This window comes from Eptatretus burgeri, chromosome 12 (genome assembly GCF_056783735.1).
Source record: "Eptatretus burgeri isolate ZD-2024b chromosome 12, Ebu_testis_v1, whole genome shotgun sequence".
NCBI lineage: Eukaryota > Metazoa > Chordata > Myxini > Myxiniformes > Myxinidae > Eptatretus > Eptatretus burgeri.
Window position 1 is genome coordinate 26,136,783 of NC_140972.1, and position 24,703 is coordinate 26,161,485.

The 24,703-nt window shown below is 43.5% G+C and overlaps 1 protein-coding gene across 20 annotated transcripts in view; it reads right to left on the minus strand.

Moving 5' to 3' along the window:
• The window catches only part of LOC147015283 (transducin-like enhancer protein 4), a 114,098-nt gene that overhangs the window by 57,355 nt on the left and 32,040 nt on the right, over window positions 1-24,703 (minus strand). For 15 of the 20 annotated variants that reach the window (XM_085849878.1, XM_085849887.1, XM_085849885.1 and 12 more), the window contains 3 exons: window positions 4,569-4,688; window positions 4,136-4,192; window positions 3,485-3,643 (listed from right to left, as the gene is read on the minus strand). In XM_085849878.1, coding sequence (XP_085706004.1) covers window positions 3,485-3,643; window positions 4,136-4,192; window positions 4,569-4,688 — 336 coding nt within the window. The remainder of the gene's footprint in view (window positions 1-3,484; window positions 3,644-4,135; window positions 4,193-4,568; window positions 4,689-24,703) is intronic. The other 5 variants (XM_085849892.1, XM_085849876.1, XM_085849874.1 and 2 more) reach the window with 1 other exon arrangement.

The following is a 24,703-nucleotide window of genomic DNA, read 5'->3' on the forward strand; positions in this document are numbered from 1 at the left end:
CCCACAGTCTTCTTCTTTTCTTCTGCTGTAGTTCTGACATAGCCTGCAGGTATGTTTTGGGTCGTTATCTTGCTGTAGGATGAACTCCTGACCAACTTGGCGTTGACCAGAGGGTATTGCCTCGCACTGCAAAATGCTGTGGTGAACCCTTTTGGTTCAGGGTACCAGTCACTCTGTGCATGTCACCGACTCTGGATCCAGCAAAAGAGCCCCAGATCATCACGTTTCCTCCTCCATGTTTGACAGTTGGTGTCACACACTGAGGAATCATCCTTTCGCCTACTCGGTGGCATACAAAAACCCTGTGTGATGAACCGAAGATTTCAAATTTTGATTCATCGGTCCATAAGACCTTCCTTGCAGTTTTCAGTAGTCCACTGGTGGTGCTTCATGGCCCAGGCAAGCCTCTTTTTCTTATTTTGCCATTTTAGCAATGGCTTTCTTACTGCCACTCAACCTGTCAAACTTGCAGCTCGAAGTCTTATCTTCACAGTTGAAACTGAGACTTCCTTACTTCGACCAGTGTTAAGCTGTGCTTGAAGATGCTGTCCTGTGAGCCACCTATCACAAAAGCTGTTGACTCTCAGAAACTTGTCTTCTGATTGTGTTGTGGCTTTGGGTCTGCCAGACCTCTTCCTGTCAGAGTTTCCAAGTGCCTTTTGATGGTGTCGGAAACTGTACTCACTGACACCTTGGCTTACTTTGCAATTTCTCTTAAGGAAAGACCTACACTTTTAAGAGTTATAATGGTCTGTCTGTCTTCCTTTGTTAATTGTCTCTTTTTCACCATTATGATAGCAATTTTCTACTTCCTGCAGTGCATTATTGTCCAAATAATGCTTCAGAGGGTGTAGCAACACAGTCTGTTCAAACACTGCTTTTGTATAGACAGAGGGTTTGTAACTAATCAACGCGAACGTTGGGACACCAACGCGAACTAAATGCGCGAACGTTGGGACACCAGTAGGAATTGTTTGCATTAACTTTCAAGGCTTAATTTACTTCCATTGCTGCAGAACACCTGCAGTTGCTAACCCATTACTTGCTCCCTGCAAAGGGCTTTTCTAACAACTCTGAAATTTACATTATTTTTCAGTTTTTGGTAACCTAAGCTTTTCTTTTTAACCTCTGGCAGTTTACTGCTTAGGTTTGTACCATTTCAGGTTATTCACTGGACTTGAACTGGTTAAATTTCAGTAAAAACTAAAAAAGCTGAGAATGTTGTCTAATAATTGACACCCCTACACAATACAACTGTTAAACGATGTGGTAAAAATGGGATCATGTCAAGCAGATAAGATGAGCAAGTTAAACAGACAACACAGACATGTTGCACATGCAATGTCATAAAACTTTACTATGGTACACCAGCGCACTGCTTCCCCAGTCAATAGATACACTACTCCACAGCACTATGTACAGACTCGTTCACAACTTGGACCTCCTCATCCGCAAAGCATAGGATAAGCCTGCTAGCGTACGCAGTGCTGGATTAACCATTAGGCAGACAAGGCATGTGCCTTAGGGCCAGCCCAAAATTTGGGCCAAAAATTATTTTCACATTAAATATTTGTCTTTTTTGTATTAAATATTTTGTTCTTGAATCAGTTCATCTTTTGGCTGGGGTCCATTTACATGAGGCCGAGATCTAATTGAAATTTTTCAGGCCATTCTCTAAAATTTCAAAATGTGCCTTAGGGCCAGCCGAGGCTTAATCCGGCACTGAGCGTACGCTACCTATGTACCACACCAGTAACCTGAAAGGAGGGGCAGAAACAAGATGCTCTCCCGGAAGTGCATGAATAGCAAAATGTTCTCATAACTGCAAACATTTTGCTGCTCGCATGTTATATGGATCCCTCACTTGTATATCCATATAATACAACACAAGATCATGCCAGTTGTGATTTAAGAAAGAGCAAAATGCCAATGAGGATGGTGTGGCTTTATCCTGACACTCCTAAGAATGTCATGCTCTGGCATTTACCTGGAAATGAGCTGCAATGTGGATATAAAATGCCCATCACATACATGGCAGAGCAAGATTAATAGGATCAAGGATGCTTGTGGACGATGAACAAAACATTATCTGAGGTGAAGTCTGCTCTTTCCTGTTTATTTCAAAATTGGAGTATTTTGGCTTAATCAGAGTCCTTGAATAATGGATAATCCAAACCACCTTCGTGTGTGTGTGTGTGTGTGTGTTTTCAAAAAGCTAAAAAGTACAAAACATCTGCAAAATCCAAATAGTTTTGGGTTGGCCAGTTTTGTGCTCCCACCTGAGCCAATGGCTCATGCTGGTGAGATTTCAAGTTCAAATCTTGTCGATCTATCTCGCAATGTTCTTGTAATTCATGAAATTTTTATATTTACGTTGATAAATGTCCTTGTAAATTCATGTAAAGGTACACTGATGTATCCTTGCATTTGTCCTGTTGGCATGAGGCACACAGCAGAACACCCTGAAACTAAAGTAGATAATGGAAAAAATAATCAATGAAAATGAGTTGTAAAATCTTCTTCACTTTGCTTTGTTAATATTTTAAATGAATTTATGTACAAATTTTAACTGACAATCAATCGTTTTTACTATCGACTAGAAAGTAATGCAATTAGCGATGGTTCAGTTTGCAAGTGTTTGCAATGTTTAGCCATTGCCACCATTACCACAAATTGTAATGGAAGCACTGTACTACATGTGTGATGAAGTTTTCTAGTCTTTGTCAGTAATGGAAGAGTCTAATATGTAACGACTGGAGTGGATCATTCTGCATTGGTGGGAAAATAAGGGCAACAGATTCCTCAACTAAATGTTTCGAGAGGTATGCTAACCACCATGAGAAAAAGGGTGAAGCGACATTTCATGCATGAGCCCATCATCATAAGAGAGAGAGGGGGGAGGGGGATCATTTATTTGAGGATGGGCCCTATCTATTGCGTTGAAGAAGGGATCAGGCTGGAAACGTCACTTCACCTTTTTCTTTATTTTCTCACAGCAGTTGCATACCTCTCTCAACATTTGGTTGAGAAAGTTTGAAGTTTTTGTCAAGCTTGGCTTGGGAACAATTTGTGACATTTACTGACAGTAACCAAATTTAAATTGGTATGAAAGAATGCCCTGATGAAGTGTGCAAATTTTCAGCTTTTTGTGACCTTGCATGAAGGAAATGTTACAGACAGCCATTTGCTGTATTCTTGCAAATGCTTGTTATTTTTTTCAGATAGCCAAACATTTAATAAGATCTGTGTACGTTGTTAACCTGTGCAAAATTTCAACCTCGTGTAGCTCAGCATTTTGCAAAGAGACTGAAGTGACGAAGCAGCAAAAATTCCCTATCAGGTCTCACTAAAATTGATGAGGAAAATGGAACATCAGCAAAAAAGATTGGTCAAGATGAAATACCAATTAAAGATTGAAAGAAAAAAGTTAGATGGGGGAAAGTACATCCAAACAATTTATATCATAACATCTCTGAATCCTCACATGGCCTAGATCTTTCGTTTTGGAAGATGAAGGAGTGCTTCGAGAGGATCCAATCGAGGCCGGGCTGTTAGGTGCTGCATCGCGCTTTGCTATGCGTGCTTTGTCCAGGCCATTCTCACGTGGTGAATGGGCAGGGCTGATGTGCGGGGAGGACGGATCCTGACAAGAGAAATGCATGGTCAAACTGTAACATGCCGGTGACAGCCAAGCCCTTCCCTTTTCTACAAATATACCCGAACATGTGATTCAACATTACCACTTTGTATCCATACAGAAAGGACAGCAATGAAAACAGAATACAAAAATAGTCTTCCTTTTGGATCTGGATTGAAAAGAACCAATAAATCCCTTGGTCCTGAGAATTAAATTCAGGTCATTCATCAAAATCAATTTTCTCTTTGCCGTGGTCTCAAATGACGAGGTTGCATGCAAGTTCACGGACTAGTATTCTGGAAATATTTGTCTTTCTTTAATATCTAAATTCAATAAAAGCCAGACATTCAAGAAACATCTCTGCACAATGTGGATTTATGTGAAGGCTCAAAGAAAAAAAGGAATTAAAAAAAATAACAAGGCTTATGAGCATGACCTGTAGATAGAATGAACTACAACCATAATAAAGAAAGGGGGAGAAAAAAAAAATCAATATACCTCATTGGACACATCAACCACAAGGTTGTCATCACTTTTGTCTCCATCACTGTCCTGCTGGAGCAATGAGACATCAAATCACATCAGAAAGGAAAGTTTTACGTCGAAATATTCAGTTTGGAGAGGGCTTTCAAAACCGAGACAACACAACAGATGAAACAATCTCAACACTGTTAATCAATGATACAACTGCTACAATCAAGATACAACAGCAACCACCCCAAAGTGATGACAAAAAAACTGATTATAGGAAGTTCGAATTCCAGGCTTCATAGTCACCAGCTTATAGTACACTAGTTAAGCATTTGTAACTACCTGCCTAAACAATAAATGCAAACACAAGATATCAGCACAGTTTGGTTTAACTTTATGACAAGTCCACAAATGCCCACATAAATCTTTCAGCAACGCACTCAAACCTTCCTTCACGTACGTATCGACTCAGGGACTCCTTGTCTTCGGCTTTCCTCTTCTTAGAATCACTGAGGTAATCAGATGAGCTTCTGTGCTTCTCAGTTGTCCTTAAGCTATCAGAGGGTGACACCGAGTTGGTCTGATGAAGAGGAAGAAGGGAGGGAGGAACAATACACACAGCAGTTTAAAAGGTTTCATGTTTGTTGTCATCACTGCATAAACTATGACAAATTTGACATGCCTTTTGGCTGATGATGCATGACAACCACATAAAAGGTCCCATCCCTAACTTTACACTAAATGAATGATGCAGGCTTTATGACTGTATTCAAGCAGGATACTCATTTGGAGCTAAACTATTTTGTTGCATGTTTACACACAAATAGAAAACACAAAAATACATCGGAAATGAAACGCACGCACACATGCGCGCGCACGTACGTACGTACGTACGTACACACACACTGATGTAAAATTTATCAAGAAATGCAGAGTAGAAAAACATTTCATGAAGCTTGACATTCCTACTTGCTGAGCACCAGTCTGCAGAGGCACGAAAGGAATGGGATAGAAAGCAAATCCAGGTGAAGTGAAAGCCAAAAAAATGAAAAGGCTGGAATCTAAGGATGAAATGTCAACTTTTGAAAATGTTACTTTGATCCAACATTGAACTCTCTGTTTTGATCAAAAACCATTGCAAGTGATGCAATGAAGAAACTAGACATGGACGATTATTCTAACCATTGCCTTTCCGTTATCACTGCCCTTGTTTGTGGGTCAATACCACAAAGCAAACGTCAGCATGAAGTCAGTGGAAGATAACACCATAGTAGCATTGATTATTATAATCTAAATTTGCAGACCAAGTTTATCGTGTATTTATCTCCAATATATGGCTCACATTGTGGAAGATCTTGCAGAATGAAGGTGTATGCAATGAGAACAGCTGCTGTGGGAAGTGAGATTACAACAGCATCGACGTTATGATAAATGCCCCCATCAAGTTAACACTAAGGGGGTCAAAATGCATTGCATCATGGTTTTCATCTTTGTAGCAAACCACAATGAAGAGACCACAAAGGTGCACTAAATGGCAGCCGTGAGTGGAGGTGATGAAATGAAAGCTTGGGAAAGTCACAGGTGTCTTCAGCTAGTTCAGCTCAGAAGGCATTTCAATTGCTGAGTAAGTTGGTCCAATTCGTATGTAACAAAATCAATCGTTATAAGCATTAGTATGTGGTATGGTTCGGTCAGGGCAGCAGCATTAAATAAATGGCTGTTGTGATTTTCAGAGGGTGTAGATTTACAGTGGAAGGGGACATTTAATAATTATGTATGTACATAGAAATGTGGGGTGGATGAAGACAAATGAGGAGAAAAAAAATTGAGAAGAGCAAAGGGAAGGTGCAAAGATAGGAAAGGGTAGTGGAGTGATGGATGAATGGAAAATGAGTTCAGGAGGAGGTAGAAGGCAAAGGGAAATATTTTATATACTCTTTGCAGCATATTGGGGTGGGATGAGGATGTGGTTGGAGTGGAGGGGCTGGGGGAGGGAGAAGAGTTAAAATTCCACAAGCATTTTTTGTAGACATAATAAATAGCTGGCCCTGTAAAGCCAGAAATGGATTGATGGAATGGGTAAAGCCTTGCTGCATTGCCCTCAATGGTTTGGGTTCCAATTCCCATGGCTACTCAGAAATCTGGGCACCACCTGGTCTATTTGTCCACAGAAACGTCTCTAAGGTATCCCAACGACCTGCACAAGTTTACTTATCCTGCACCACCACCACCACCACCACCGCCACCATCTTTTGAGCCAATGCTCATTCCCAGGGGGTTTTCTTCTCACTTCCCTCATGAGCATCCTATTTTCAGAGGCACATCCTACTACCCGAATAGAAGCTGGACTCCTCAATCATCAACCATACTACTTCCATTCTTATGTCAGGTAACAATCTGCAGCCATATTTCTCTCCACCATTTCATCATCTGACTGGTTGCTATTCAGGTTTAACAGCAGACACAAATCTCCTTCAAAACAATTGTTTCCAGCCAAAAGCTGTCAGACTCTGCGATTGCCCTTAGGCTTTTTGTGACCTTCTCGAAGGGCCAGGCCCAACAATCCGATTAGAGTTTGCATCCGTACTGCAGGCACATGCCATTCCAAAGAACCAATCCTCCATAACCCTACCCTTGTGGTCCAGGGAAGAGCTCAGAGCCAAGTTTAATAGCTTTTTTCTGTGAACGTCACCTCAGGCCACAGCAAAGGTAAACAATGAAGTCAGTGCCAGGTAAGATCTCTAATGGGCATTAAACGGACGACCCGAAAGGGGCAGTGTGCAAACATTTCCTCGCAACAAGGGCTGACTGTTAATCAGTCACACAAATAATATACAAGCACAGTGCCTGAAATTTTAATGCTGGTGCTATTTTGGGGTCAAAATACCATGGTATAAACAAATGAGAAGCCTCACTGACAAAAAGCCACACTTAACAAATTATAATTGTATGGAATTTGAAAAACCATGGACGAATTGGAAGTCATGCCCTCACGAGCAATGATGAGTAAGAATTGTCTTTTACTAAAGTCAATTGCCAGTTTCTGGTTTAACTGGACCAGGTGCAAGGCCTACACATGCTGGAGTGGTTGGTTCATCCCTCTGGTATCGAGTTAATCCACAATCTGCCCACCCTCTCCACACCATTTCCGGATTCTCTTCAAAGGTGGAGATCCACAAAACAAAGGATAGTCTTTTCCAAGCTGGAGGGTGACGAGCTGCTTCTCCAAAGCAGGGGAAGAAACATTCCCCAAGACAAAACTGAAAATGTAGTGCACGCTTGATCAGTACCAACCAAAAAGCTCGGAATGAGATCAATGGATACTTTCATTTGTCCTGAGGAAAAAAGGATGTATGGGACATTCCAAAGATTATAAATCATACATCAGGGACATTACTGCCCTCTAATTCGACTTATGGTGGCTTTCATTTGTGTCCATGTTTGTGCTGCAGAGCTGCTTGTATTGGCCTCATTTATGATCTGAGCATGGGGGCATCAACATCCCACATTTATCCTTCTCAGGCACTTCTGCATCACAAGCTCAAATTCCAAGTAAAAATGAAATTTAGCCCATAAAATAGCTACATATAAAAATATAAAACAGAGCATTAATAGTGTGTATATTTTATGACTAGGGCATCACTGATTTCCCAGTTTAGCATGCAAACGATGATGTCACCGCATTGACGTATTTAGGAGAAATTGAATGACAAAATATTGGAGAGAATTCATGGCAGTGCGGACATCATTACGGTGACTAACGCTCATGAAAGACCTTGTACACCAATTAGGGAAATGTTTTGTCAGTATCTGCTTTACCATATGATATTGTTACATTTGTAGGGGGAGGGTAGATATACCATTGAAGAGATAGAAATGTATAGAGTAGAATGGTCCGTGTACGAGTAGTTATCCAATCTCGATGTGATGAAGTAAGATAACATAGCTTAATAATTGTCTGTTTAAATGTGAAACATATGAAGGGTGGTGCATTGTAATAAATAGTTGTGGTTTAAGGGAAAGAATCGTACATATAACCTCTTGTATGTCCCACCAGATAAGGCCGAGGGAAAAACAGAGGAGGGGCAGAGTTTTCTTTGCCCCAAGAGAGCGGAGTTTTGGGACCTCTCGGGAGAACCAAGAGTTGGAGTCGTCTTTGAGGAAAGTTAGATGAGCGCGAAGCAAGGGGAGAGAGAGAGAAGAGATTGTGCCAAAAAGAGAGAAGGAGATCATGTGCTGAGGAGAAATGGTTGCTCTGTCCATGGTGCCTGCCTGCTTTTGCCCTGGACCTGCTTCGTCATTCCTGGTTCCTGCTCGTGTGTTTTGTCGCCCTGCCCGTGTGCCTTCATCACCCTGCCCGGGTGTTTCGTCGCCTGCTCGTCTCTCCAAGCCGTGGACCTGCTCCCTGCGACCAGGGTTGCGTCAGGAAGGGCATCCGGCGTAAAACATGTGCCAAATCACTATGCGGATCATACGGATGATCCGCTGTGGCGACCCCTAACGGGAGCAGCCGAAAGAAGAAGAAGAAGAAATATATATATATATATATATATATATATATATATATATATATATATATATATATATATATATATATATATGTGCCTGGTGTTGGCTTAGTGGTTAGGGTGGTGGCTTGGGATCCCAGGGTCCTGAGTTCAAGCCCCGTTGGCTGCTGAATTAACACCAGGGGGTTGACTCAGCCTGTCATCCTTCCGAGGTCGGCGAAATGAGTACCAGTGTACTGGTCCCGGTGTACGCCCCGGTTAGAATAGGTGTACCATATCCCTGTGTGTCGTAAGAGGCGACCAGGGTTGGCGTCAGGAAGGGCATCCGGCCATAAAACATTGCCTCAAGAAAAAGCCAACCCCTGCACAGCAGGGAAAAATGGCTGTAAAAACGGTCATATATATATATATATATATATATGTATACATATATATATATATATACATATATATATATATACGTATACATATATATATATATATATATACATATATATATACGTATACATATATATATATATATATATATATACATATATATATACGTATACATATATATATATATATATATATACATATATATATACGTATACATATATATATATATATATATATATATATATATATATATATATACGTATATATATATATATATATATATATATATATGTATATATATATATATATGTATATATATATATATGTATATATATATATATATATATATATATATATATATATATGTATACATATATATATATATATATATATATATATGTATACATATATATATGTATACATATATATATATATATGTATACATATATATATATATATACGTATACATATATATATGTATACATATATATATATACATATATATATACGTATACATATATATATATATATATATATATACATATATATACATATATATACATATATATACATATATATACATATAAATATACATATATATATATATATATAAATATATATATATATATATATATATATACACACACACACACACACACACACACACACACACACACACACACACACACACACACACACACACACACACACACACACACACACACACACACACACACACACACACACACACACACACACAAATTTATTGGCGTGCACAGGAAGAAAGCCGCTGCACAAAATCGAGGATGTGGAAGATTTGGTGGTACGAGGAGGCCACAAGGATGAAGGAAGCCAGTCGGGGGTGGGGGCTCGTGAGGAGCCCAGGGTAGGAACCTCACCCATTCCTGAAAGGTCGAGCCAGGAAACGGGTGTGATGGCCATCCAGGTCATGTTTGAATTATTCAAATAAATGAAAAGATCTAAATAAAATAGGTGAAGAAGTGAAGGGAGATATGAATAAAAATAGACTATTTGAAAAACGATAACAGAAATAATATGAAGGAAATAAGGAATGACATGAATGAAATGAAAGGTGATTTAGGGATGAGGTTTGAAAATATAATGGAAGAAAAAGTACGAACTGGGAACACGGAATGATAGACTGAGAGAAAAATAGAGGGACAATTGAGTAGACAGACTGGGAGAGCTGAAGGATAGATTCGGGGAGATGGAAGGAAAAATTAGCGGATAGCTAGAATTGAAACAGGAGGATTTAAATTTTAAAATAGAGGAAAGTAAAATGGTACAATCAGTTAGAATGGAGGAAGAAAGAGAAAATAAAATTATAGCAACAAACATGAGGATTGATGAGGTCAATGAAGACCTGAAACGTTATCACGCCTGTGTGGATGCCAGAATGCGCCAGCAGAGGAATGGGGACAGCTGCAGCACCATGTCGGCAGTTTAGCGGAGGAAGTAAAGGGCTTAGAGGCCTGTATAAGTGAACAGTAGAGGGTAAATGTGGATAAAGGCCTGTGGGAGCCGAAATTGACTGGGGGGGGGGGGATAGATTAAGTAATACGGGGCAGCCGGACACTCGGGACAAGTTGATCAGGGGGGGAGGATTCTCGAATCCAACAGAATCTATGGGATGAGGTGAGTTGGTCTGCAAAGCATCTTCGAGGGGAGATGAAATTGACCCAGGGGACCATTGCTACAAGCCATATTTGGACACCGGAGGCTCCGAAATTGAGTACGCAGCCACTTGGAGCCGCACGGCGTATTTAAAAATTGTGGAGACCGAAAACGTGGGGTTGCCGTAGGTCTTTGATTTGATGTTGCACGGTGACCTGAGGGCATTCCTGCGGCGGCCATAGAATTTTCAAGGCAGACGCAAGGCGACCGCAGGGGGGCCCTAAGGCGAACGTGCGGCCAGACGGATGGTAACGAATGGGTTAATTTTTTTTTCGGCTTGCCGAATTGCTACGGCGAACGTAGAAATGAAAAAAGTAATAACTCCGCGTTATAATTCCACGGCGACCTTACGACCTCTAAAATATAGCCAAACGGCGTAGGACCACCCTGAGGCCACCGCAGAAACTCTACGGCCGCCGCACGTTTCTGTCAATTCAGAGGGCGTACGGCCGTCGTATCCTCGCCGTAGAGCAAATGTGACTTAGGCCTAGGTCTTAGAAATTGTGGAGACCCAAAACGTGGGGTTGCCGTACGGTCTTTGATTTGATGTCGCACGGTGACCTTAAGGGGGCCCTGCGGCAGCCATAGAATTTTCAAGGCAGACACAAGGTAGCCTCAAGGTGCCCGCAAGGCGACCGCAGGGGGCCCTAAGGTGAATGTGCGGCCAGAAGGACGGTAACGAATGGGTTAATTTTTTTAATTTTTTTTTTTTACCAGTTTTATTTTTTACGGCTTGTCGAATTGCTATGGCGAACGGAGAAATGAAAAAAGTTATAACTCCGCGTTATAATTCCACGGCGACCTTACGACCTTTAAAATATAGCCAAACGGCGTAGGGCCACCCTGAGGCCACCGCAGAAACTCTGCGGCCGCCGCACGTTTCTGTCAATTCAGAGGCTGTACGGCCGCCGTATCCTCGCGGTAGAGCCAATGTGACTTAGGCCTAAGTGGAGTGCGTCTTTAAATTTTAAACATGTTAAAAATTTTACGACGTACTTGCCGTATGCCTCACACGTTCCGCATGCGATGGGAATAAGTTGTATGCACGATATGCGATCGTTGGCACACGTCAACAAAGGTTACTTGTAAGTTACTCATAAGTCGAAACACGTCGAGGTAATGGTTAGTGTCAGTGTTCCAGACTCTCTGTTTTTTTTTTTTTCTTCGGTATGACGGTGATGTTGACACTTCGATTTCTAGTGCGGTTATAATATAATATAATTAATAGGCTGACGCTCAACGATTTAAATCATAACCGTCATACCGAAGAAAAAAATAAACCAATGTCACCCGCAGGGTGACCCGTATTTTGCCAAAAGGTGACCACGTGTGACTTCTTTAAGGTCACACTGAGGTGAACAGAGCTGCTATCCACCAGGAGCGACTCTTTGAGGAATATCTGCCTACGAGAGATTCCGATGAGAATCGTTCTACAGAGTAACCATGAAAAATATGTGTTTGCCTCATAACGTCACCAAATGACGTCATAATGTCTCAAGCTTGACATATCTAGAAAGCACTCATCGAGGTGTTCAATTTGAGGTCCTACACGATATGGTTCCTAAAACTTGAAAATTTGACGTTGGGGTCAAATATGTTTGACCTCAGGTGCTAACCATGAAGGTGAAGGCCAATCGCCACCAAAAACTAATCAGCTGAGCGCCAGACCATATACTACATTCCCATAAAGTTTGGAGACGATTCGATTAAAATTACTCAAAAAATAAGGGTTTCGTCGACTCCCCTGATTTGCGACAAAGTGACCTTGACCTTTGACCTTCAAAATTTTATGCGCTGAAAGGGACCTCTATAGGCCTCTAATATGCGAAGTTACAAAAATTTCCAATGATAACTGTGCTCTGCAGAGTGATTTATACGTGATTACAGACAAAAAAAAACAAACAAAAAAAAAAAACATATGAAGGTCAAGGCCAATCGCCACCAAAAATTAATCAGCTGAGCGCCAGACCATGAACTATATTCCCATGAAGTTTGAAGACGATCGGATCAAAATTACTCAAAAAATAAGGGTTTCGTCGACTCCCCTGATTTGCGACAAAGTGACCTTGACCTTCAAAATTTTGTGCGCTGAAAGGGACCTCTATTGGCCTCTGATATGCGAAGTTACAAAAATTTCCAATGATAACTGTTTTCCAATGATAATGATAATTTCCAATGATAATCCAATGATGTGATTACAGACAAAAACAAACAAACAAAAAAAAAACATACAAGCTGACTAACATATCTTGCAAAAACTTTGTTTTGGCAAGATAAAAAAACCAGGGAGTCTGGAACACTGATGCTAACCATTACCTTGACGCGTTTCGACTTATGAGTAACGTACAAGTCACGTGTGTGGACGTGTGTCAACGATCACGTAACGTGCCTACAACACATTACTCATAGGTTAGAAATAAGTTTCAGGTACGCTAAACATTACCTCGATGTGTTTCGACTTATGATTAACTTACAAGTAATGTGTGTCGACGTGTGTCAACGATCGCATAACGTGCCTACAACTTATGGCCAGCGTAGCGGAACTTGTGAGTCATACGCTGGCATAAGTCATAAAATTTCAAGCATGCTAAAATTTGAGGACAACCGCAAAGTACAACGATGAAAGCCAGCGTACTACGACGTATGGCAGTGTTTTTCAGCGTGTTCTCAATGTTTCCAAAACTTACCCATAACGTATTCGATGTGTGCCAGCGTTTTAGACAAATTTTTCAAAAATCGGCATAAGCTGGCTAAAACGTCAAGGTGTGACTGGGCCTTAAGGACGGAGGCTCCACGGCCAGACGCAGGCCGAACCTGTCGATCACCGGCTCGATGTGCAGGCACAGCCTCAATTACGTTCGCTTGCTTCGACAACACGAGCACTCTTTTTACGAAGCCTTCGTTCGCTCGCTTCGTTCGCTCCTTCGACACACGAGGACGCCTTCCTCTCAGCGACTCTGTTTTCCAAAACTGAGAGCTCCCTTTTTCCTTTCGTTCCCCCAGCACGCCTCTCTCGGCTAAAACTGATAAAAAGCTCCTCCCCTTCGCATCACTTCCTCCCTCTCGCCACACCCTCTCTCCAGGCCACACCCCCTCAGCCGACTGGGTGGGGCCTATCCCGGGATGGGTTAGGAATACGAGGGAGTTCTTGTTTCACCACCACTGTACGAACATAAAAACAGTCTCTTACACCTCCCGACACACATATAACGTACACTTTACCAAACAACCTTGCTATACATGCATTTAATGGAGGAACTGAGCTAATCCTATATTTAGCAGTCCAATAAGGGCCATTTCCGAAACAATATACATAGACATGCATACATACATATATATATATATATATATATATATATATATATATATATATATATATATATATATATATATATATATATATATATATGGTGTCCCCAAAAAATGTACTAAGCTCTTCAAATGATAATAAATGCGTTGTTTATTGACTTAGAAACAAGACTAATGGATAAATGCATGTTTACAAGTGTTCAAACCGACGACTATCACGTTCCAAACACAGCCGATAACACGGACCAATGGATTCAACAGCGTTACGAATCATTTCATTTGGAACTGCAAGACATTGTCTTTCAATTTCCTCTTTTGGCTCATCGACTGTTGCTGGTTTTGAGCCGTAAACCTTATCTTTGAGATAGCCCCATAAAAATAAGTCCATTGGAGTGAGGTCTGGGGAACGTGCAGGGAATTCAACACTACCTCTTTGCCCAATCCATCTGTTCGGAAAAGTTGCTTCGAGATAGGCCCTTACATCACGGTGGTAGTGGGCAGGTGCTCCATCTTGCTGAAAGTAAATCTCTTCGTAACCAAATATCTCTTCGTCACCAAAAATCTCTTCGACACGTCGACCGACGGATTCCTGCAGCAAGTTTAAGTAAACATCCCCAGTGACAGTTTGGTCAAAAAAGAATGGCCCTCGGATGCCCAATGCTGATATCCCACATCACACAGTAACCCCTGGTAAGTTTAATTGGTGTTCCATGGTAACATGCAGATTTTCAGGAGCCCAGTAGGTGCAATTGTGTCGGTTAATTGAGCCATTTCACTTGAAGCTGGTCTCATCGCTCCAAACAATTTTGGATGGAAATGCTGCATCTTCTTCGCATTTGGCCAGGTACCACTCACAAAATTCAGCTCTCCGGTCAGGATCGTCTTCATTTAGAGCATGGATTAATTTTGGAATGTAACTTTTCCAATTAATTCGCTTCAAAATGCGATGGGCGCTTGATTTTGGGATTCCTGTCTCACAAGCCATTTGTCGTACAGATTTCCGTGGGGATCGGTGGGGGTTTCCAGCAATTGATTTTCCTTTGCAGGGGTGGTTCATGACCGTGGTCTTCCTGAACGCTCCTTATGGACGTCATGCACAGTTCCATCTGTTTCAAACTTATCTCGGATGCGAGCAATGGTGCGTCGCGTTGGTAGATCTTTGTGAAAATGTTTTCTAAATTGTCTTTGCACTTCCATGATGTTTTGATGCTTCCAGTAGCACTTTATGATAAATTTTCTTTCTTCAAAACCTAGTCGTACTGCCATTATTAGGGTCAATTTGATTTGAAAATAAATGAAAAATTCATTGAGTTATGAGGAGGCAAAATGTGAGTCCATTTTTTTGGGACACCCGAAAATATATATACATATATATATATATATATATATATATATATATATATATATATATATATATATATATATATATATATATATATACATATATATATATATTGTTGTGGTTGACGAAATTCGCAAACCACCATTCAGGTCCCTCAGGTGAGATATCTCGGTAAGTATATGTGTAGTTAGGCCCAAACCCGTTGTCTAGAGGGAATAAATGTCATTCAAGAGGGCTGTGACTCTTCAGGATAGCCGTTTTTCTTTTACTATCTTTATTTTGGACCAACCGCCATTATTACCACCATCAACCACGTCTCAACAGCCATCACAACAACCACCAACCACAATGCCGCTTCACCACAACCGCCACGACCTTTACCGTCACAACTCGCCACCATCGCATCACCGTCATCTCGCGCCACTCGTGGGCACCGATGCTGGACTCGTGTAGAGCGCGCACCGAGCAGCGTGTTCAAAAGCATCGCGGACTTTCCGCAGAAAAACGGATCAAAAACGACTCACGCCCACTTTTGTTCCGTCCAATCGGTGAGCGAGGGGCGATTTGGCCCCGCCTCCAGGGCGTTGGAGGGCGGTCGCTATATACAAATTCATGGATCAAAAAGCATTCGCGCCCACTTTTCCTCGGGCCAATGGGGAGCGAGGTGAAAGGTCGGAGGCAGAGGGTCAAAGATGAGAGAGCGAAGCCACGGGGCTTATAAAAACGACTGCGTTCGTCAGTCGAGTAGAGTCCAGTGGAAGTTGAGAAGAAGTTCAGTTCGCAGGAGGAAGAGTTGAGTTGGAAGCGGAGGAAGAGCTCAGTGCAGTTGGGAGTTCGCGGAGTCGGAGTGAAGAGGACAGAGCTGTGGAGAGGCGGCGGCGGCGAAGGCGAACGAGGGGGTGCTCGCGTCGGATTCGAGGAACTGCGGAGAGAAAGGCCGGCGGCGCGACCGAGGTCGTGGTGGAGACGCTCGTCGCGGGACCCGCGATTTTGTGAAATCCTCCTTTCCCCGAGCATCAGCAACCCCCTCCTGTTTCCCCCCGCGCTGAGATAGTGCGACAAAAGGGGGCCCCCTTCCCACCCCCTACCAGACACTGCCCGCGAGGCCCGCGGAGTTGAGGCACCACCGCCGCTCCGCGTCTCATCATCAGACGGGTAGGCCCGACACGGTCTCGGCCCCAGGCCCGCCTACCCCCTCATCCTGGAGGGTGGTTCTCTTTTCTTTTGCTTTGGGAATATGTGTTGTCGGCGCCATCTGTGAAGTAAAATTGTATAAGTGTTGCCGTGTGCTCGCGTAGTCGGTATTAGATCTGCATTGTCGCATTTGCTTTTTGTCTTCTTCTTTTCCATGTGCTTTTGGTGGAATTGTATATGTGTGCTTTCCGTTCATCGCGAAATAAATGTGCTTATTATTGAACTGTTTTCCCGCTTCGCTTCGTCTTTTCCTCTATTGAATCCCCATCTTACTTCACGTAAAGGGTTGGTAGTGGGCTGAATACGCCCGATAATTAATCGAACCGTCGAGGCCGACGATAACACCGCTCGGTTATCCCGATAGTACGGAACGGGTCGCTTAAGTGGCCCGTGTCCGAAGTCGACCTGCGGCGAGGTGCGATCGCCCGGTCTACCCTCCGTGTGGGTACTTAGGTAGGTCGAATTTGGCGAGCAACCCTATCCCACGTGGGGGCCGATTGGCTCGATCGCGGTGAGACCGAAAGGTCCACCCGTGACTGGTTCCCGGCGTTAGTCCGAGAGGGTCACGACTGGATTGTCCGTCCGGTGGGCGACGTGCCGCGATTCGAGTTACGTGGCCGTTCGCACGCCGGCGGGCGCGAATCCGCGACAATATATATATATATATATATATATATATATATATATATATATATATATATATATATATATATATATATATATATATATATATATATATATATATATATATACATACATATACATATATATATATATATACACATATATATTGATACATTGCATGCATACATACAGTAGACTAGGCGTAAGTCGGCAGCGTGCAACTCGTCACTTCGCCTAAGTCGGCAGCGTCAAAAAGTCCCGAATTTATCTCATGTTAAATCCCTATGAATAAAGGGTCATCCCTCTGTAAGTCGTCATCTCTAAGTCGTCACTTCATCTAAGTCGTCAGATGTTGTCTGTTCCCAAGTAATGGAAACTCAAGTAAATTACCACTCCTAACTCGTCACACGGAACTGCTGCCTCGTGAGAATCCCGATTTCATGGAATCGTGATACTCGCTCATTGGTTTACACCATCAGTGATAGGCTATTTATAACTGCGTACACACGTTGATCGCACTGCAGGCAGGACAATGGCGACTAAGTGTAAGCTTACAACTAAAATATACCAAGAAAAATACGACATTATCCAGTTTTGCGAGGCAAACCCACTGATGAAGAAAACAGCCATAGTTGAGAAGTTGGACATCAAACGGCAGACATTGAACAATATCTTAAAGAATAAGGGCACGATGTTTGGACAAGTGGAGAAGATCGCGAGGCCGGTGGTAAGTGTGAAACGCGTGTCCTTTGAAGATGTCGATGATGCGCTCATCATCTGGTTTCGGCAAATGTCGGCTCAGCCAAATATTCGGTTGGACGGTGAAATGTTGCTGCTGAAGGCACGTAAATTCGCTGCGGACCTCGGGCATGATGATGCCGAGACCTTGCCGATGCACTGGATAGACAGATTCAAAGTGAGGTGGGGAATCGGCAAGGTCAAGAAGTGCGGCGAATCAGGCAGAGTGGATTCGGCAGTGGTGCACGACTGGAAGGATGGCAAATTGAAAGACATCTTGGAAAGGTATCAGCCTCGGGACGTGTACAATGCCGATGAGACTGGGCTTTTCTGGCAGATGCTGCCAGAAAAGTCTCTGGGGTTCGTTGGTCAATCCCATCATGGTGATAAGCAGGCGAAGTTGTTGTCTTACAATTGTTCATTATCTTTACTTTTCATAAACTGATTCATGAATTCCATCTTTGCTTGATCACTTTCCAACTCACCAATGAACCCCCACCTATGCCCCGAGGATTGTGTTTTCCTTTTGGTACAATAGCCGGCTCTCACACATAGGTGTCCAGGCCACGCGCGACTTCATCCTTCACCCCACAGTCATCATGAATGTTCGCATACGTGTAAGTCGTCACATTTCTAAGTCGTCACTTTTTTCTCGGTCCCGATGGTGACGACTTACGCCTAGTCTACTGTATATATATATATATATATATATATATATATATATATATATATATATATATATATATATATATATATATATATATATATAGTACACATATACATGCATACATGTACATATATATATATATATATATATATATATATATATATATATATATACATATATACATGCATACATATACATACATACACAAGCCAGTAGGCGACGAGGGATCCGCGAGGATCGAAGCGCTGGATACGATGCGTTTCATTCTGACCGATCCACTGACGAAGATTCATTGCCAAGACGTATTGGTTCACATACAATTGTTCCTCTGCCTGGCAAGATTTTTCCTATTGCGTATTTTGCCAACTGGCACTCCTCAGAGTGGAGATGAAGGAAAGTGTAAATGACAAAAAATGTTCTACCAACCATGTTCTACCACCATGCCAAGACGCTTTCGTTTACATCTAACCATTTCGCCTTGATGATATTAATTTATAAGGGTCTCGTTTCTACACATTCAAAACTGTAGGACAAGTTATGAAAATAGTGAACGTGGGTCGAGAAAAAGTATTTTTTGGAATTCTACGTATTTCAGCCCCGACACCCTTGGTGATCGAATCTGGAAAAATGCTGCGGTTCAATTTCGTAGTAGTTATTAAACTCTATCCATACACTGAATTTGAACGTTCCGCCGTCGACAGTTTCCGAGGTCAAGGTCACTTAACATATTCCCTGGTTCACCAGCTTTCCACATTCGGAGGGCTGCCATTTGGAAACTATGAGAGATCGAGGAACGTTATGCTGTCACGATAACTAGATGGGGATGCAAGGAATAGGCAGGAGTTGGTCCGGTCGCTCTACATATCATAGAAGCCACGCTTCTCTGTCAGTTACCGTTTGGTTTCTTAAAACGCAGTTTTTCGGCCGCTGCATAGCAACGGGTGGTTGCTTAGCAACAAAACTCAAACGCGCACACTCCCAGCTCATATGGCACCTGTTCGCCAAGTTTCATCAAAATCAAAATCGGTTTGCTCGTTTGTGCTGTGGAACCTCGCGTTGCAGACACACACACACACACACACACACACACACACACACACACACACACACACACACACACACACACACACACACACACACACACACACACACGGAAAACCCGACAATAACGGATATCTAGCGCATCCCAATGAGTTTGTGGTTCAAACCTTCGTACGGAGGGAACGAATGATCGATGAACTCGGACTCGATCTTCCCTTTCAAAACACAAACAATCCATTACAACGAGCGTCAGGAAGCACAACATGTCGGGACGGAGTGAACATCACGTACCGGGTCCGGAATCTTCATCCTCGGGTGAACCGACCATGGAGCCGTCCGAGGGAGAACCTCCTGGACGGACCACGGACCCGTGGTCTGAGGACGAACCCCCCCAGACCGAGCACGTTTCCTCCATTTGAGCTGCTCGTGGATCCCCCGGTGTGTTTGCCGTGTGTGGTCTTCGCCCGAGAGATGTCGGGTCGTCGTGCACCATCCGCCACTGTCAGGTTCAGTGTGCCGAAGGACCAGACATTGTTGACGACGAGACGTTCCAAGTGAAACAAACCACGTGATCATGAACCTTGTTGAGTCACGGTTTCTCGGTGGTCGATTCACCACCGGTCAATCACGTGACGAAGCAAATCACCGACGAGCACGTTTGGGTTCTTAAAACGCGGTTTTTCAGCCGCTGCATAGTAATGGGTAGTTGCTTAGCAACGAAACTCAAACGCGCACACTCCCAGCTCATATGGCACCTGTTCGCCAAGTTTCATCGAAATTGGTTTGCTGGTTTGTGCTGTGGAGCCTCGCGTTGCGTGCACACACACACACACACACACACACACACACACACACACACACACGTAATACCCGACAATAACGGATATCTAGCGAATCCCAATATATATATATATATATATATATATATATATATATATATATATATATATATATATATATATATATATATATATATATATATATATATATATATATACATATATATATATATATATACATATATATATATATATATATACATATATATATATATATATACATATATATATATATATATATACATATATATATATATATATATATATATATATATATATATATATATATATATATATATATATATATATATATATATATATATATATATATATACACACACACACACATAGTGGGGAGAACAAGTATTTGATACACTGCCGATTTTGCAGGTTTTCCCACTTTCAAAGTACGTAGAGGTCTGTAATTTTTATCATAGGTACACTTCAACTGTGAAAGATGGAATCTAAAACAAAAATCCTGAAAATCACATTGTATGATTTTTAAATAATTAATTTGCATTTTATTGCATGAAATAAGTATTTGATCACCTACCAACCAGTAAGAATTCCGGCTCTAACAGACCTGTTAGTTTTGTCTTTAAGAAGCCCTCCCATTCTCCACTCATTACCTGTATTAACTGCACCTGTTAGAACTCGTTATCTGCATAAAAGACAGCTGTCCACACTCAATCAATCAAACTCCAACCTCTCCACAATGGGCAAGACCAGAGAGCTGTCTCAGGACATCAGGGACAAAATTGTAGACTTGCACAAGGCTGGACAATAGGCAAGCAGCTTGGTGAGAAGGCAACTGTTGGCGCAATTATTAGAAAATGGAAGAACTTCAAAATAACAGTCAATCTCCTTCGGTCTGGGGCTCCATGCAAGATCTCACCTCGTGGCACCTCAATGATCATGAGAAAGGTGAGGGATCAGCCCAGAACTACACGGCAGGACCTGGTCAATGACCTGAAGAGAGCTGGGACTACAGTATCAAAGAAAACCATAAGTAACACACTACACCATCATGGATTAAAATCCTGCAGCGCATGCAAGGTCCCTCTGCTTAAGCCAGCGCATGTCCAGCAAATGGGAAGCGGAAGGTGGCACGAGTCGCTTTTCACTGAGTTAATAATGTTTATTTCTCGAACCAGAAATAATAATAAGACTCGGCAAGAGGAGGGATCTGGGGCGGTTCGACGGGATAGTGGTGTGGGTTCGGGCGTGGGGAAAACACAAACAATTCCAATGGATATACAAATCTCAAACCCTCGTAGGCGCCAGGTACACACACACACACACACACACACACACACACACACACACACACACACACACACACACACACACACACACACACACACACACACACACACACACACACACACACACACACACACAACGTAGCTGATGGTCAGGCTTGCCCGTGGTGCCGACGTAACAGTCACTGGATTGGTGCCGGACGAGCTGGCGTTGCGCTCGTCAGGGGCAGGAGACACGGTGGTGCCGAGGTTCCGTCAGCCCTTCCGCGCAGAGCCGCGGTTTCATGCCTGTGAGCGCCGACCAGCCACCGTGGTGCTGTTCCTGGTGGTGTCGACCTCCTGGTGTAGGCCCAAGTCCGCTCACAGTCGCCAGGGAGCCAGTTCTGGCGCCAAGATGCGAGCGGGAGAGGGAGGCAGGTCCGCCCGCCATTCGGTCCCGTACTCCGAGCCAGAAGAACTCCAGAGCCAACCGAGGTGAGGCACGAGGCGCAGCAAGGCCACGAGACACGACAAATTGAGGAACGAACCAGCTCAACGAGAGAGCACGCTCAGAGATCAACAGCCTCGACCGGATGCTTTCTTTTTATCACTCTTCCTCCTCTTCTTTTCCCGAACAGAACCTTTTTATACTCGAGTCCTCGTCGCTTCCAATCGAGCCCTTTTATTGGCCCTCTGCCATCGCCTTCCGCCAATCATGATCAAGGGGCGGAGCCATCCGCAGCACTGTCCTGTTACGTCACGGCAAGCCTACAGGGAATACTAAAAGGGGATACGCATATACACTTACGTAATTAGATAGGGAGACGGGTTAGGGTGACAATTATCATTTCTCCCTTGAAGAAATGGACATTTACTCGACAACTTATCACCACTGAATTGCTACTTATTACATCGAGATCCTGGTACAACTCGAACAGCATGGCATACCTAATTAAACATCCTAATTACCCTTTGAATGCATACCCCCCCCCTCAGACGCAACACTGCCCCCTCCTCTGGTACCGCAGCTCCTGCAAGGTATATCACAGGCGCTACCGTACCAGCCTTAACACTTACTGACTCACACCTACTTAACCTAACGAAATAAAGTAGGAGGGGCAATGGGCAGTGAGCCGCAGCTAACTTAGCTATCCTGCTTAACGTACTACCCCCTTATGGCCTTATCCTCGCCTAAACAATCATTCATTTTTTATTTCATTTTATTTAAATCACATGAGAGCACTGAGCGAAGTTGCACTCCATCCTCTGGATCATCGCTCCTGTCCAACACTCATCCAGTGATCTGGGGAGGAGAAACAAAAGGTTCCACAAAAACACAACACTTATACTTTACATTCCTACTCTAAGCCTTAACGACACTATTCACGGGATATTTAGACGTGACCGCGACCCCAGTGGATGCTAATAGACCTAGCGTTACCTGGGGAGCCAATTTTCAAATTTACTTCAGCCCAAAATTATGCGGACATCATGCCCTTGCTGCACATGTCAAGTTGTGCGGGATCGAGTGGGACTCACATATCTTCACAACACTCACACCATGGTCATCATCACATTTCTAGGTCATGGTCCCCATTTTAATGATGCAGGCTGAATCCCGTCATGGCCGTGGGGTGGGTTACCACAAGATGATGGGGGCATCTCAGGTGCAACCATGCCCACAGGTAAGCTTTAGTCCAACCCGGACGTTTCTCCGCCCCGCTCCCTTTGATTCCCACCCCCCTGGTAGCCATCAGCTCTCACCCCGTACAACACACTGGAAGGGGTCTCACGAGCTCCTTTGGCCTTCCTGGGTCGCCAAGGTCCTACCCACCTTGGTCGCCCAACCAGACCCTCTCCCAGTTGCCTCCAGACACTGTCACCATCAGCCACCAGGGGTGAATCTCCCTGAAGGGGGTCGCAATTCCCGCTCACCGTGAGCCTCAGCAATCCCTGCGGACAAGCAGATCATCCCCACCCACAAAACCCACATGACTCCCCCCACTCCATCGGCCTTACATGTGACACCTGCATTTCTAATACTTCACCGACCATGACCTTCCCTGTTACCACACCATGTCCAATAAAAAAAATCAATGTGTGCACCATACATTTCACTTCTTAACTTGAAACAACTCACACAGCACTTCTCCTCACCCGATCCACGCACCAGCCATTGGACAGCCATTCGTGCCCGCTTTGTTACCAATTACCCACTGTCCCTATTGTCACTCTAAAACCCAGCAGAACTTACAAACCCATGCCAATTTTCCCACAATTCACTATTTTCACCAAAGGAGGCACTTCACCACAATCTCACCAGCCAAGCATGCCCTATATGCTCAGCCCGATCTAGTCTCCCCGACCCCCGACAGTGATTTCCGGACTCGACCTATGTAAGGGAACCTCGGATAGACCTGGCGGTTCAGCAGGAGGATTCATCTCCTGAAGCATTTGGGTAATGCCAATTTCTCCCAGCCCCCCTCCCTGATCCCGAATCTCCGCCTGTCGGATCGTCACTGATGGCCTCTCGGGCACCCGACCCAGCCGACTCCATGAGGCCAGCCTGGCCGCGCACTCGGCCGCTCGGTGAACGGTGGGTGGATCCTGTAACTCCACCAGCGTTCGGACCTCAGGGTCCAGAAGAGCAGCTAAAAATTTCTCTAGTGCCAGTCTGTCCCACGCCTCCACTGTTAGGTCCCGATACGCGATCCTGACTGATTGGTAAATGTCCTGTGCCAGCTCCTGCACTGTCTCGCCCGACTTTAATCTGCGGTGCTGGAGCTGGGCCCACACCAGATCACAGTTTGCTGCGAACCCAAACCGACGGTTCAACGCCTCGCAAATGTGGGAGCTGGTCAACATCCCTCCACGATCAAGTTTAACACATCTGCGGCTGGTCCCCGCAACGTTGCCACCAAATTCCCTGTACGTTCCCGCTCATTCCACCGTTTAGTCGGGAAATACACTCAAATTGCGTCAGCAAAGCTTCAAGGCTCCCTGACCCGTCAAAATTTAC